Below are 15922 nucleotides of genomic sequence, written 5' to 3'. Positions count from 1 at the left end.
AATACTAGTATACTTTAAGACTTTATAAATAAATCCAAAAATAAGTCCACACAAATACTGAAAATTTTCAACAAAGGGGCAAAGGCAATTCAGTGGAGAAAGAAAGGGTAATCTTTGCAAAAAATGGTGGTGGAACAACTGGCTATCCATATGCAAAAAAATGAACTTATATAGCTTTTGTATATACTTCACACCATATACAAAAATTACTTCCAAATGGATCACAGATCTAAGTATAAGAACTAAAACTATAAAACTCTTAAAAGAAAACAGAGGAATAAATCTTTTCAGACTTGGGTTAGGCAAAGATTTCTTAGATATGACGCCAAAAGAAAGATCCATGAAAGAATACAACGGTAAATTAAACTTCATCAAAATTGTGTACTCTTCAGAAGAGGTAACAACAGGCACTGATGAAAACGTAATGGAACTCTGATAGCTGGTGAGTACATAAGATGGTAAAAAACCGCTTTGAAAAAATGATTGGCAGTTTCTTGCAAAGTTAAACATACATCTACCTTGTAATCTAACCATTCCACTCACAGGTATTTAACCAAGGGAAGTTAAACCATATAAATATTTCTACATGAATGCTCACACCAGCTTTATTTGTAATAGCTCAAACCTGTAAACAACCCAAATGGGGGAACAACAATCACTTAATATCCATAAGCAAGTGAATGGATTAACATATTGTGATATATCTATACAGTGGAATTATACACAATAAAAAGAAAGTAACCACCAATACAGACAACAACATGAATTTCAGAATAATTATGCTGAATCAAAGAGGCTGGATTAAAAAGAGTATGTAACATATGTTTCAATTTATATAAAATCCTATAAAATGCAAACCAATTTATAGAGACAGAAAGATCAGTGGCTGCATGGGGACAAAGAAGGGTGGAAGAAAGAGGTTACAGAGGAGCATAAGGGAAAAATGGGGGAGGATATGCTTGCCATCTTGATTATGGTGATGGATTCAGGGATGTAAATATATCTCCAAACATCAAATTTTAGAATGTTAAATATGGTAGCTTATTGTACACCAATTATGCCTTAATAAAGCTGTTTAAAAATATAAAATCTGCCCGTACTAGGCCCATAATCTCCCAAGGGCAATAACAGCCTGAATGGCAGGTATTGCTCTTCACCCTGCCGGTATTTTCTTAGATTGTTCTTTAGCTTGTTTTTATTAACTTCTGTGGTTGAAATTTCATTCTGTTTCAGTGATTCTTCTCCCAAACCAGTTTCTTTAACTGTCTTTTGTACTTGTTGTCATTGTGACTAGATTTTGTTTGCTGCAGTATAGATTGGGTAAAATCCTTGATTTTTTCCTCATTGTATCTGACACCAGTGTGAATTACAGTTGAAGGCAGGTTACTACATTCTATGCATTCTTTGTTGCCTAAAAAAAATGGTGTGAGTACATTTATGTATATGTCGTATTTTCAAGGACAGAGGGAAGGAAGAATTCTGCTAAAGGTAAGTGTAGTCCTTAGATAATAACCCTGATGGTCACTTAATAATTAAGTTTATTGAGGGACCACTGTTACGGTCTACGCTATTTTCTCAATGGAGATTTCTTCTGCCCCTCCTCAGATTTAGATAAGGCTTTTTTAATTTTTTTCTTGACTTTCACCAATGATCTAATAATACTTGCTCTCCCAGTCCATCCATCCGTCCATCTGTCCGTCTGTCCGTCCATCCATCCATCCACCCATCCATCCAAGTAGGCTCCACACCCAGCATGGAGCCAAGTGCGGGACTTGAACTCATGACTCTGAGATCAAGAGTTATGCGTTTAACGCACTAAGCCACCCAGATGTCCCATCAGTCTATTTATTTTTAAATTTACAAGTACCATCACCTTACTTCTCTCAAAATTGCTTTTAGGAAGGTTACAGAAGAGTTAAACATGACACTACTTAAGAATCTGCTGTGCCATTTTTGTGGTTAAAAGTTTCCTAATTCTGTTTAAGTGTTGCCACTGAATTTGGGGGCTGATTTGGGGGAGCATATATTTTTAGTAGTATATTAAAAGCTTTATACTGTTATTTTTTCTGAGATTACAAATTGGGCATTTATAAATGTTTGAGATTTATAATATATATCTTTTCTGGGCCACATCTAAATATTTTCTACATGAATATATAACATGAATTAATCTAACATATAATGATAAAAGGTTTTATTTACTGAAGATGGAAAATCTTTTGTGAAGCAGAAACAGAAATGGATAACATTTGTTTTAGTAGAAGATTATGAATGACTTTGCTATGTGATTCTTACCAGGTTGCACTTAAAAACTAGCTTTCATGGATCTTTTTAGAATTCCAGAGGCAAAATTAATCAGAACTTCTCCAAATTTAGAATTATCCCTCAAAGACTGTTTCCTTCAGGAAAAAATAAAAGCTATCAAGAATAAATAAGACAGTTTTAGGAAAAGGAATCTGGGGTTATTGTTCAATGACTAAATGTGATTTTTGCATAACAGCTGGTTGAACTCTTCATAACAAAGGGTTTAACAAACTCATTCATAAAAAAGCAAAGTACAGTTATCCCCTACTTTTTCAAAGTTTGTGTTATGCCACTCTGCTTTTACAAAAGAAGGGAGAAAATAGTATTCAGCATTTGTTTTGTAGCAAGCCACTCTAGAGGCTGCACACACCGCAAGCAGTGAGAGTACCCCACCAAGCTCCTTCCAATGAAGTACACTCAGCATCTCAGCATTAAGCCACCAGAGCTTTGAACTGTCTTTGAGTATCTGTGCTTCCTCTCAATTTATTTTGTGCATTTGTTAGCAAGATGTGTCCTATGAGAGGTGATTCTTGGGGTCTGAAAATGCAAAATAATTTTTCCATATAAATTAATGGTAATGGCTTCTTCACAGCATTTGGCTTACAAAAGGTTCCATAGGAACATTCTACTTTTGGATAGTGAAACTGGCAATTATATGCTCATGCAGAAGATACTTTTGCTTTTACAAATAAAGATGTCTTAGAACAAAGAAAAGTTTTCTTGCAAATATTTAACAAAGACAATGGAATTCATAACATGTCTAGAACATAAATAATTAAATATGATTAATTTATTTTAGAAAATAATGATCTGAAATATAGTCAATGGAAGAGGTTTCTCCATCTGGTTAAATCACAAGAACCTTTAGAACTTTTTGCTGATCTACAGGGTCCATGCTCCAGAGAGTTTGACTCAGTAGGTGTATATGAATTATAAACATTCTGTGATTGATTAAACAGACCTTTATCTTAAAGTGAGGAAAAATACAATAACAAAGCATGAATGCATAAGCAATACTTACCAGTACCGAAATTTTGAACCTAATGTAAAATAATGTGCAAAAAAATTCTTTTGAGGTGGAAGTGGTCTGTCCAAACGGAAGAATGTGTGATGTTCTACACATGCTTTCCATAAATTTTTGCATGCTCTGTAATTCACCATATTAAATCCCAATAATGTTTCTCTAGATTCATGCTGTAATAAATGACAAAATGCAGAGAATACCAGGAAAACATCAGGGTCTAATGCTCCATTTAGTTTACTTTCTACAGATAAATATTCTAGTCTTACAAACAACTAATCCTTGTAGCAGTACCTTTTTTGCTTATCCAATAAAAAAGCAGTAAAATAAATGGAAAGGTTTGCAAAATGTGGATCTTACCTCATTCTGTAATATTATGACTCAGGACTTTTATTTTAGAACATAGTTAGAAATAAGCTTAAAAATTGATATATATGTTTTCAAAACTTACTAGGTGTAATTCTATTTCAAGGTATAATCCTGGCCCATAAATTAAGCTTTAAGATATACTATCACACCTATTAAAGATAATTTGAAATTTATAAATCTATCTAGATTGTCAATACATAGGAATATTCATTCAGTACTTCTGAACGCTATTACGCAACTCAAATTTTAAAGTAAGTAGCAACATAAGAGAATCATTTAATTTTTCTCTAAAAGTTTGGCACAAATTAATATTTAAATGGTTTCAATGAAGTAAACTATATATAGTAAGGCACACATTTTAAGTGTACAGCTCTGGTTTTCACACAATGAGTGCAACCATTAAAACCCAACCAGAACAAGAACTGGATTATTACTAGCAACTCTTAAGTATTTTTTGTGCCCCCTTTCTATGAGATTATCTTTGGAAAGGTAATCACTCTTCTGACTTTTATCACCACAGATTATATCTGTTTTTGAACTTTATATACATGGAATCATACATACATTTCTTTAGGTCTGATTTCTTTTGTTCAGTATTATATTTCTATATTCATCCATATGGTCGTGAAAGTCATTTTCATTTTATATAATATTCTATCATATGAATATACCAGTTTAGTTATCCATTTGTTATTGATAGACATTTGATGTTTCCATTTGAAGATATAAAAATACTGCTATGCGTGTGCAATTCTGTTGTTGGATCATAAGATATCTGTGTTCATCTTTAGTTGATAATGCCCAACACTTTTCCAAAATAGTTAGATCAATATATACCCCCTCCCACCAGCAGTATATCCTCCACACATTCACCAACCACTCACTTACCATTCTTTTCATTACACTATTCTGGTGGATGTGTAGAAGTATCACATTCTGGTTCTAATTTATACTTCCCTGATGATTAATGAGGTCCAACACCTTCTCATGTTACTGGCCATGTGGATGTCCTCATTTCTGAAGTATGTCTTCAAGTCAGTAGCATATTTTTGGATTGGGTTGGATATATAACCAAGGATGTGGGGTGTGTGTGTGTGTGTGTGTGTGTGTGTGTGCATGTGTACTATATACATCTTCTTCACTTCTTTTTTTTTAAAGATTTTATTTATTGACTTAACTGACAGAGAGAGAGACAGCAAGAGAGGAACACAAGCAGGAGGAGTGGGAAAGGGAGAAGCAGGTTTCCCGCCGAGCAGGGAGCCCAATGCGGGGCTCAATCCCAGGATCGAGGGATCACGACCTGAGCCGAAGGCAGATGCTCAACCACCTGACCCACCCAGGTGCCCCTACTTCACTCCCTTAATGATATCTTTTGATGAATAGTTTTTAATTTTAACACAGTCCAGGTCATTGATCTTTTAAGGTTACTTTTTCTTCTATGTCCTGTTAAATGTTTGCCTATCAAAAGATATGAAGATAGTTCTGTAACTAAAATACAGTAAGATACCCATGTATAAACATTAAACTACTATGCTAGAAGATAATATGCTTAAAATACCTACTTCTCGATCACCGAAGAATTCTTAATTATGCTTAACACCAGCTTTGTAGGCCCTAGCTAATAGTTTACATGTTGTACCACACTCCATAAATAATGCAAAATGACAGAGGTCTTACACAGAGCAGTATGCAGTAATGCCTCTCAGTAGAAGAGCCGATCTAAGAATCATATACGTTCTTTTCACATATCTCAGAGTTCAAAAATTCTATGTGATTTTGACCTTCTACTAATTGTATTTGGACAATTTGTAACAAATTTGCAATAAAATTCACCCTCCACATTTTGTATACAATAGATACAAAATGTTGTATTGAAAGATAAGTAGTTTCTATAAAGTCTGGGTATTTAAAAGTAAAGAGATGTTTCAGAGAGAAACATTAACAAGGCAACATTCTGTAGACTATGACTATATACATCTTTAATCAGTTGTTAGATGACTTTTGTTGATGTTATCTGTGACTAAACACATTCCTAATGATATACTACCTCAGAGAATGGTTTTGAGGATTAAATGATATGAAAATAGCTGTGTAATTATCTAGTAAGACCTCAATAAATGTTAAATACCACAACTATTATTGCTAACAATGATAGTACTATTAATAGGAAAAAATTAGAAAAACTGACTTCTACATTGCCTCCTACCAATATAATAATTTAAAATATTTGTTCTCTAGTTTCCAGATAAGATGTTTTGAAACATGTACAAAAATGTTCATTAGCAGCATTAGTCATAATAGCCACAACCTGGAAATGCCAAAATTGTCCACTAATGTAAGAATGAATAACTTATGGTATATTCACTGAATATAATACCATGGAGCAATAGAAAAACTATTGCTATGTGCAAAAATATGGATGAACTCACAATGTAAAGGTTAGATTATAGACAAAAAGAGAACATTATTTATGACAATTTTTTAAAGCTCAAAAATAAATGAACTAATCCATGGTGATACAAACAAATGAGAACAGTATTTACCTCTCAGGAAGGTTAATGACACAAATGGGCATTAGCTCCATTAGCAATAATAATAAGGTGGTAGTAATGTTCTACAATGCTAATATTATATATTTATTATATACTTACCAAACACTATCCTTAATATTTGTATACTTTTCTGTGTAATTCAATAGAACTATAGAAAAAAACTTTTATATTTTTGAGTATAAATGATAAATCATAGTCACTTAGATCATCATCCTCTGATAAAATGTAGCTGACTCCAATATTTTTAAGGTTTCAAATACATTTTACACATATATGCACACACAATCATCTTGAAATCTGCATTAATTTGTTAAGATTTATAAGAAATAATTTAACGATAAATTATTTTAATTTTGATTAAATAGATAAAATCATTAACAAGGTGAAGTTCTTTCCAACACTGTATTTTCCATGATAACTCAGTGTGTTGTATTTAAAATATAAAAAGGACATCACCATTCCCATAAAGGGAGGAAATGTACTATATATTCATGAACTAGAAACAAAACTAAACACTCAGTCTCCCTAAAGAAGTGCTGCAGATCAGTAGGAGGAAAAAAAAAAAAAAAAATATATATATATATATAAAATATTCAGTTACCACCCTCATGAATAGACTCTGGCAACTGACAACGAACATCACGATTGAGATCAGCTTCAAAGTTCAAAAGAGAGCAAAATGGATATATAGAAGTACTTTAAATCAGAACCACAGTGACACTGTGGAAATAAACATTGTCATAAAATGGAATTAACTCACTAGGCAGTTACCAACAATATTAGCAACACTTTCACTCATACTAAAAGATCAGCCATGAATGACTTCATTTCTTAAGACTTCATTTATGTAAATATTATTTATTTTTATATAAATGTTATTTATATTTATACAAATATTTATAAATATATTCATTTATACTAATAATTATTAGATCACTACTCACCACTTCTTTTCTAAGTTGAATAAAAAACTGTTTGCACTTGAAAGAAATTTTCACAATCTTCAACCTGGATAAAAAGAGAATAAATGGGAGTATTTAAAATACTGAATAAAAATAAAAACATTAACTTAAGAAAATAATGCAAAAAGTAACCTTTTAACTGTATTTCAGTAACATCTAAACATTCAATCATATATAGACACATTACAAAAAAAATCTAAAAATTTTGGTGCTTCATGAAAAAATAATTAGAATCTATATACTCAACTGAAGAAAGTTTCATCAGAATATTTGCTGTGAACTATATACCTTTCCCAAGTTTATATCTAGAGAAATACAAAAAAACACATGTCACAAATTAAAATTTCAAGATATACCAATAAGATATACCAAGAACTACAAGTAGTTTTCTGGTTCTGTAAGGAGCTTAGAAATCAACACCTCTTCTTGGATTCCTAAGAGAGGGGAAGGCGCAGGAACTGCTGCTCCCAAGATTTGAGAGACTAACAGGTGAACACAGAGAACTGCAGCTTACCAGAGCAGAGACTCAGTGAGCAGAAACTGCCAGAGGAACCAGTGCCAGAGGAATCTGAACTGTAATTTAAGAATTGTTGGAGGCTCCGTGTGAACAAATTCAAGACTGAAAAACTCCAGAGGGACCCAGTTATGGGTGAGGGAGGGCCTCCTGTAATATTGTGAAATTTACCTCGAGAAGCCCAAGCAGATTCCCACGGTAAATACCATACACAAATACCCTTGGGTTTCCAGCAAGGAAAGGGGAAGAGGAACCATTTTGAAATACACTCTGTTCTTTTTTTTTTTTTTTTAAACTAGTTCACCAAATCCTCACCTGTTCGGGTATTAGCAGAGCTTAACCAACCCGAGGAAGCCTAATCAGCTCATTCTAGTCATCCTATCCCACCTAGCAGGGAGGAAAAACACAGAGAAAAACTTACGAAGCTCACAGTCTAGAGGCATGGGCTCACTAAAACAGAGAGCTAATCATAGGATACAGAAAACTTGCCATCCCCCTACACCTCACAAGATTACTAAGGACCTATTTATAGCACTTCCTTTTACTGGAATATCACGTCTGGCTATCAAAAAATTATAAGGCATACCAAAAGGAAAAAACACAATGTGAAGAGACAGAGCAGAACCAGACATGGAAGAGATGTTGGAATGATCAGACTGGGAATTTAAAACATCTAAGATTAATATGCTAAGGGCTCTAATGGATAAAGTAAAAAGCATGTAAGAATAGGTGGGCAATGTAAGCACAGAGATAGAAATCATCAGATTTCCTTAGAAAGCCACCGCCCCCCCGCAAATGCTATGGGTAAAAAACACAACCACAGAAACAATACTTTTCATGACCTTATTAGTACACTGGACACAGATGAGGAAATAATCTCTAAGGCAGAAGATATATCAATAAAATCCTAAAAACCCCAAAAGAAAAGAGAACAAAGACTAAAAAAGAACACAACAGATTATCCAAGAACTGTGGGACAACTACAAAAGATGTGACATACAGGAAGATATGGTAATGGAAATACCAGAAGGAGAAGGGAAAGCAACAGAAGAAATGTCTGAAACAAAAATGATTAAGGAACTTACCCAAATTAACATCAAATGCCAAACCACAGGTCAAGGAAGCTCAGAGAACACGAGCAGGATAAATGCCTTAAAAACCACACCCAGGGAGGCGCTTGGGTGGCTCAGGCGTCTGCCTGAGTTAAGCGTCTGCCTTTGGGACCAGAGTCCTGGGGACTGAGCGTCTGCCTTTGGGACCAGAGTCCTGGGGACTGAGCCCCACATTGGGCTCCCTGCTCGGCGGGAAGCCTGTTTCTCCCTCCCACAGTTCCCCTGCTTGGGTTCCCTCTCTCACTGTGTCTCTCTCTATCAAATAAATAAATAAAATCTTAAAAAAACAAAAACAAAAACAACAAACCACCCCTAGGTATACCACTTTTAAATTATACAAAATTAAAAATAAAAAATCTTGAAAGAAGCCAGAGGAAAAAACATCTTATCTATAGAGAAATAAAGGTAAGAAGAGTTAAATCCAACTTCTCAAATCATGAAGCAGGAAGAAAGTGGGTAAAGTGTTGAGAGAAAAAAACCCATCAACCCCCAAGTTTCATATTCTGTAAAATTATCCTTCAAAAATGAATGAGAAATGAGACTTTCTCCAATAAAAATTAGGGGAATTTGTTGGAACGAGACCTGCCTTGCAAGAAATGTTAAAAGGAAAAAAAATAATATAGGCCACAAACTTTAATCTATATAAAGAAAGGAAAAGCCCTGAAGGACTAAGTGATGGTAAAATAAAAACTTGATTTTTCTTATTCTTACCTGATCGAACATATAATTTGTTCAAAATACTAAATAAAAAAATGTATTCAATTATGTATGTTTTTGTACCTATCCTATATATACAATTATATATTTATATATGCTTATATACAAGTGAAATGATTGACAGCAATGATACAAGGGACAGAGGAAGAAATTAGTATTCTCTGATTATTTTTTTTAAAGATTTTATTTATTTATTTGACAGAGAGAGATGTGTCTCTCAGATACATCCCCAGAAAGGGAACACAAGCAGGGGGAGTGGGAGAGGAAGAAGCAGGCTTCCTGCCAAGTAGGGAGCCTGATATGGGGCTCGATCCCAGGACTCCGGGATCATGACCTGAGCTGAAGACAGCCGCTTAACAACTGAGCCACCCAGGCGCCCCAGTATTACCTCATTATTATAAGGTACTCACAGTACCTGTGACATGGTATACTACTATTTGAAAGTAGACCTGGATTACTGTAAATATAATTGCAAATTCTAGAGCAACCACTAAAAAAAAAAATAAGAAGTAAAACTAATAAGCTAGGAAAGAAGAGAAAATGAGATCATACAAAATGCTCAATTAAAACAAGAATGACAGAAAAAGTGAAACAGAAATGGAAACAAAGAACAAGGGCAACAAATAAAAAACAGTAATGAATATGTCACATATTAATACAAATATATCAAAAATCCTTTAAAATGTCAATGGGATAAATATAACAAAAGACATTATTGTAAAAATATTTAAATAGTATTTTGTTTAAATATAAAAACATATATAGGTTAAATGCAAACAAATGTAAAAAAATATACCATGCTAAGACTAATAAAAAGCAGGAGTACTAGGGATATAATGTACATCACGGTGACTATAGTTAATATTTCAAATTCTAGAGCAACCACTCTAGATTATTTTTGTATAATCTGTATATTTCAAAGCTGTTAGGACAGATCTTAAAAGTTATCATCACAAGGAAGAACAACTGTAAACTATGTGTAGTGATGAATATTGACCAGATATACAGTGATAACCACTGTGCAAAATATACAAATACTGAATCATTATTGTACACCTGAAACTAATATAATGTTATATGTCAATTATATCTCAAAAATGTAAGAATGAAAGCAGAGTAGCTCTAATAATTTCAAAAAGCAAGACGTTAAAGCAAATAGTTGAGGATAAAGCAGGGCATTCCACGATGCTAAAGAGGTAAATTCTCCTAGAAGACATTATAAAATCTTAATGGTTATGAAACTAACAACAGAGCATCCAACTACAAGAGGCAAAAACTGACAGAACTACATGAATACAGTATCATATTCAGAGACTTCAACACCCCTTCATCTGAAATGGACAAACTCAGCACAAAGAAAATCATTAAGGACATAGGTGAACTCAACAATATTCTCAAATGGATATCACTGACCTTTATAGATTACTTCTTACAATATGAAAATATACACTTTTCTCAAGTTCATCTGAAACATTCACCAAGATAGATCATATTCTCGGCCATAAAGCACACCTTAACAAATTTGAAAGAAAAAATCACATAATACCTACTTTCAAAGCACAACAAATTAAGAGGACGAGCAAGATGGCAAAGCAGTAGGAGACCTAAATTTTGTCTGGTCCCAAGAATTCAGCCGTATAGGGATCAAAACATTCTAAACGCCTACAAACTCAACAGGAGAGCGAAGAAAAGAATAGCAGCAACTCTCTGAACAGAAAACTGACCACTTTCTGGAAGGTAGGATGTGCGGAGAAGTGAATCGGAGGCGATATTCGGGAGGATAGACGGTGGGGAAGGGGGCCTCCGTCGGCGGCTTCCGGCAAGTGATAGAACCGCGGAGCACAAAATCGGAACTTTTAAAAGTCAGCTCTGCTGAAGGATGTCGCTCCAGGGGCTAAGCTGGGGGTGGAACCCTCGCAGGACAGTGTGGTCTCAGGACCCTCCGGGTCACAGAGAGACTGGGGGTGCCTAAGTGCAACAGAGCTCCCACCTATCAGAGCAGGGAAGTCGGCTGCAGAGAGGGAGCCAAGGAGTGGGCTCTCAGCTCCGGGTTGCCATAACCCATGATCCGCGGCACAGTCGGGCCACTGCTCCTCCAGCAGGGACCCAACAAGCGGTAGATCTGGAGAGACTCTCCTTCCTCCTCCGGGAGGAGCGGAGCGCACCGGAGGAATTGGCTGGGTTTGGAGACTCCACATGGGGCCGGGTGCCAGAGATAGAAACACTCGGTCACAGGCCGGGTGAGCTCGGAGTGCGGCTGGAGACCCGGGAGACCGGAGTGCCTAATTGCTTTTCTCTGGGGGCGCACTGAGGAGCGGGGCCCTGAGTTCTCAGCTCCTCCAGGGCAGAGATTGGGAGGCCGCCATTTTCACTCTCGTCCTCCAACGCTGTGTGGAAAGCTTGCAAGGAACAAAAGCTCCCGAGAGCAAACCCGAGCAGATTACTTAGCCCGGAACCGACAAGGTGGGGGGAGAGGGGGGCAATTCCGCCTCCGGCAAAGACATTTGGAAACCACGGCAACAGGCCCCTCCCCCAGAAGATCAGCAAGAACAGCCAGCCAAGACCACGTTTACCAATCAATGAGAACGGCAGAACTCCAGCGCTAGGGGAATACTACACATAGAATTCATGGCTTTTTCCCCATGATTCTTTAGTATTTCAAAGTTAATTTTTTTTTTCTTTTTGAATTTTTCTTTTTCCTTTTTTCAACCATCTTATCTTTTTTGGGGGGATGGGTTAGCCTGGTAATGGGTATTAAAGAGGGCATGTTCTGCATGGAGCACTGGGTGTTATACGCAAACAATGAATCATGGAACACTACATCAAAAACTAATGCTGTAATGTGTGGTGATCAACATAATAAAAAAATTTTTTCATTTTGAGAGTCATATTCTATCCCTTCATAGTAGTTAACCTTATTTTTGGTATATATATGTTGTTCTCTCTTTTAAAATTTTGAGATACAATTTCTTCTAACAGACTAAAATATACCCTAAATCTCTAGTGTATGGCTTTGTTCTAGTCTCCTGCCTGATCACATTCTCTCCTTTTTTTTCAAATTCTCTTCTTTCTTTTTTCAACCAACTTATCAATTCCTTTTATAAAATCTTTTATAATTTTCATCTTTACAGACATATTCCATCCCTTCAAGGTATCAACCATTATTTTTGCACATATATGTTTTTCTTTCTTTAAAATTTTGGGAGGCACTTTCTTTTGACAGACCAAAATACGCCCAAAATCTAATGTGTGGCAGTGATCTTTGCACCAGCCTAATCATATGTGATCATATTCTGGTTTTTGTTTATCTTTTTTTTTCTTTTTTCCCTTTCTTTTCCCCCAGTTTCAGGTCTCATCTGATTTGTTTAGTGTATATTTTTCTGGGGTCTTTGTCACCCTGTTAGCACTTTGTTCTCTCATTCACCTATTTTCCTCTGGACAAAATGACAAAATGGGAAAAATCACCTCAAAAAAAAGAACAAGAAGCAGTACCGACTTCCAGGGACCTAACCAATATGGACATTAGTAAGATGTCAGAACTAGAGTTCAGAATGACAATTTTTAAGATACTAGCTGGGCTTGAAAAAAGCATGGAAGATATTAGAGAAACCCCTTCTGGAGAAATAAAAGAACTAAAATCTAACCAAGTCGAAATCAAAAAGGCTATTAATGAGGGGCAATCAAAAATGGAAGCTCTAACTGCTAGGATAAATGAGGCAGAAAAGAGAATTAGTGATATAGAACACCAAATGATGAAAAATGAAGCTGAGAAAAAGAAAAACAACTACTGGGTCACAAGGGCAGAATTCGAGAGATAAGTGATCCCATAAGACAAAACAACATTAGAATAATTGGGATCCCAGAAGAAGAAGAAAGAGAGAGAGGGGCAGAAGGTATACTGGAGCAAATTACAGCAGAGAACTTCCCTAATTTGGGAAAGGAAACAGGCATCAAAATCGAGGAGGCAGAGAATCCCCCTCAAAATCAATAAAAATAGGTCAACACCCCGACATCTAATAGTACAAATTACGAATCTCAGAGACAAAGAGAAAATACTGAAAGCAGCTCGGGAGAAGAGATCTGTAACCTACAATGGTAGAAACATTAGACTGGCAATAGACCTATCCACAGAGATCCAGCAGGCCAGAAAGCACAAGCATGATATATTCAGAGCACTAAACGAGAAGAATATGCAGCCAAGAATTCTATATCCAGCTAGTCTGTCACTGAAAATAGAAAGAGAGATAAAAAGCTTCCAGGACAAACAAAAACTAAAGGAATTTGCAAACATGAAAAGTCCTACAAGAAATATTAAAAGGGGTCCTCTAAGCAAAGAGAGAGCCGAAAAGCAACATAGACCAGAAAGGAACACAGACAATATACAGTAACAGTAACCTTACAGGCAATACAATGGCACTAAATTCATATCTTTCAATAGTTACCCTGAATGGAAATAGGCTAAATGCCCCCATTAAAAGACAGAGGGTATCATATTGGATAGAAAAACAAGACCCATCAAGATCCTGTCTGCAAGAGACTCATTTTAGACCTAAAGACACCCCCAGATTGAAAGTGAGGGGGTGGAAAACCATTTACCATGCTAATGGACACCAAAAGAAAGCTGGGGTGGCAATCCTTATATCAAACAAATTAGATTTGAAACCAAAGACTGTAATAAGAGATGAGGAAGGACACTATATCCTACTTAAAGGGTCTATCCAACAAGAAGATCTAACAATTGTAAATATCTATGCCCCTAACATGGGAGCAGCCAACTATATAAGGCAATTAATAACAAAAGCAAATTAACACATTGACAACAATACAATAATAGTGGGGGACTTTAACACCCCCCTCACTGAAATGGACAGATCATCTAAGCAAAAGATCAACAAGGAAATAAAAACTTTAAATGACACACTGGACCAAATGAACTTCACAGATGTATTCAGAACATTACATCCCAAAGCAACGGAATACACATTCTTCTCTACTGTCCATGGAACATTCTCCAGAATAGATCACATCCTAGGTCACAAATCAGGTTTCAACCGGTACCAGAAGACTGGGATCATTCCCTGCATATTTTCAGACCACAATGCTTTGAAACTAGAACTCAATCACAAGACGAAAGTCAGAAAGACCTCAAATACACTGAAGGCTAAAGAGCATCCTACTAAAGAATGAATGGGTCAACCAGGAAATTAAAGAAGAATTTAAAAAATTCATGGAAACCAATGAAAATGAAAACACAACTGTTCAAAATCTTTGGGATGCAGCAAAGCCGGTCCTACAAGGAACGTATATAGCAATAAAAGCCTTTCTCAAGAAACAAGAAAGGTCTCAAATACACAACCTAACCCTACACCTAAAGGAGCCGGAGAAAAAACAGCAAATAAAGCCTAAACCCAGCAGGAGAAGAGAAATAATAAAGATCAGAGCAGAAATCAATGAACTAGAAACCAAAAGAACAGTAGAACAGATCAACGAAACTAGGAGCTGGTTCTTTGAAAGAATTAACAAGATTGATAAACCCCTGGCCAGACTTATCAAAAAGAAAAATGACTCAAATCAACAAAATCATGAATGAAAGAGGAGAGATCACGACCAACACCAAAGAAATACAAACAATTATAGGAACATATTATGAGCAACTCTATGCCAGCAAATTGATAACCTGGAAGAAATGGATGCATTCCTGGAGATGTATCAACTACCAAAACTGAACCAGGAAGAAATAGAAAACCTGAACAGACCTATAACCACTAAGGAAATTGAAGCAGTCATCAAAAATCTCCCAACAAACAAAAGCCCAGGACCAGATGGCTTCCCAGGGGAATTCTACCAAACATTTAAAGAAGAATTAATACCTATTCTTCTGAAACTGTTCCAAAAAACAGAAATGGAAGGAAAACTTCCAAACTCGTTTTATGAGGCCACCATTACCTTGATCTCCAAACCAGACAAAGACCCCATCAAAAAGGAGAATTACAGACCAATATCCCTGATGAACATGGATGCAAAAATTCTCACCAAAATACTAGCCAATAGGATCCAACAGTACATTAAAAGGATTATTCACCACGACCAAGTGGCATTTATCCCTGGGCTGCAAGGTTGGTTCAACATCCGCAAATCAATCCATGCGATACAATACATTACAAAAGAAATAACAAGAAACATATGATCCTCTCAATAGATGCAGAAAAGGCATGTGACAAAGTACAGCATCCTTTCTTGATCAAAACTCTTCAGAGTAGAGGGATAGAGGGTACATACCTCAATATCATAAAAGCCATCTATGGGTGAAAAACCCACAGCATCATTCTCAATGGGGAAAAACTGAGAGCTTTCCCCCTAAGGTCAGGAAC

General features: G+C 35.8%; 1 protein-coding gene across 4 annotated transcripts in view; it reads right to left on the bottom strand.

The window, feature by feature from the left end:
• PTPN4 (protein tyrosine phosphatase non-receptor type 4) overlaps positions 1 to 15922 on the bottom strand; it is a 192316-nt gene that overhangs the window by 64095 nt on the left and 112299 nt on the right. For all 4 annotated transcript variants that reach the window (XM_073885052.1, XM_073885066.1, XM_073885059.1 and 1 more), the window contains 2 exons: positions 7191 to 7254; positions 3326 to 3498 (listed from right to left, as the gene is read on the bottom strand). In XM_073885052.1, coding sequence (XP_073741153.1) covers positions 3326 to 3498; positions 7191 to 7254 — 237 coding nt within the window. The remainder of the gene's footprint in view (positions 1 to 3325; positions 3499 to 7190; positions 7255 to 15922) is intronic.

Source organism: Callorhinus ursinus, unplaced genomic scaffold (genome assembly GCF_003265705.2).
Source record: "Callorhinus ursinus isolate GAN/ISIS: 27379988/994484 unplaced genomic scaffold, GSC_fseal_2.0 scaffold2, whole genome shotgun sequence".
In the NCBI taxonomy this organism is placed as follows: Eukaryota; Metazoa; Chordata; class Mammalia; order Carnivora; family Otariidae; genus Callorhinus; species Callorhinus ursinus.
The sequence above is the reverse complement of the archived record's forward strand: the minus strand, read 5'-3'. Positions and strand labels throughout refer to the sequence as shown.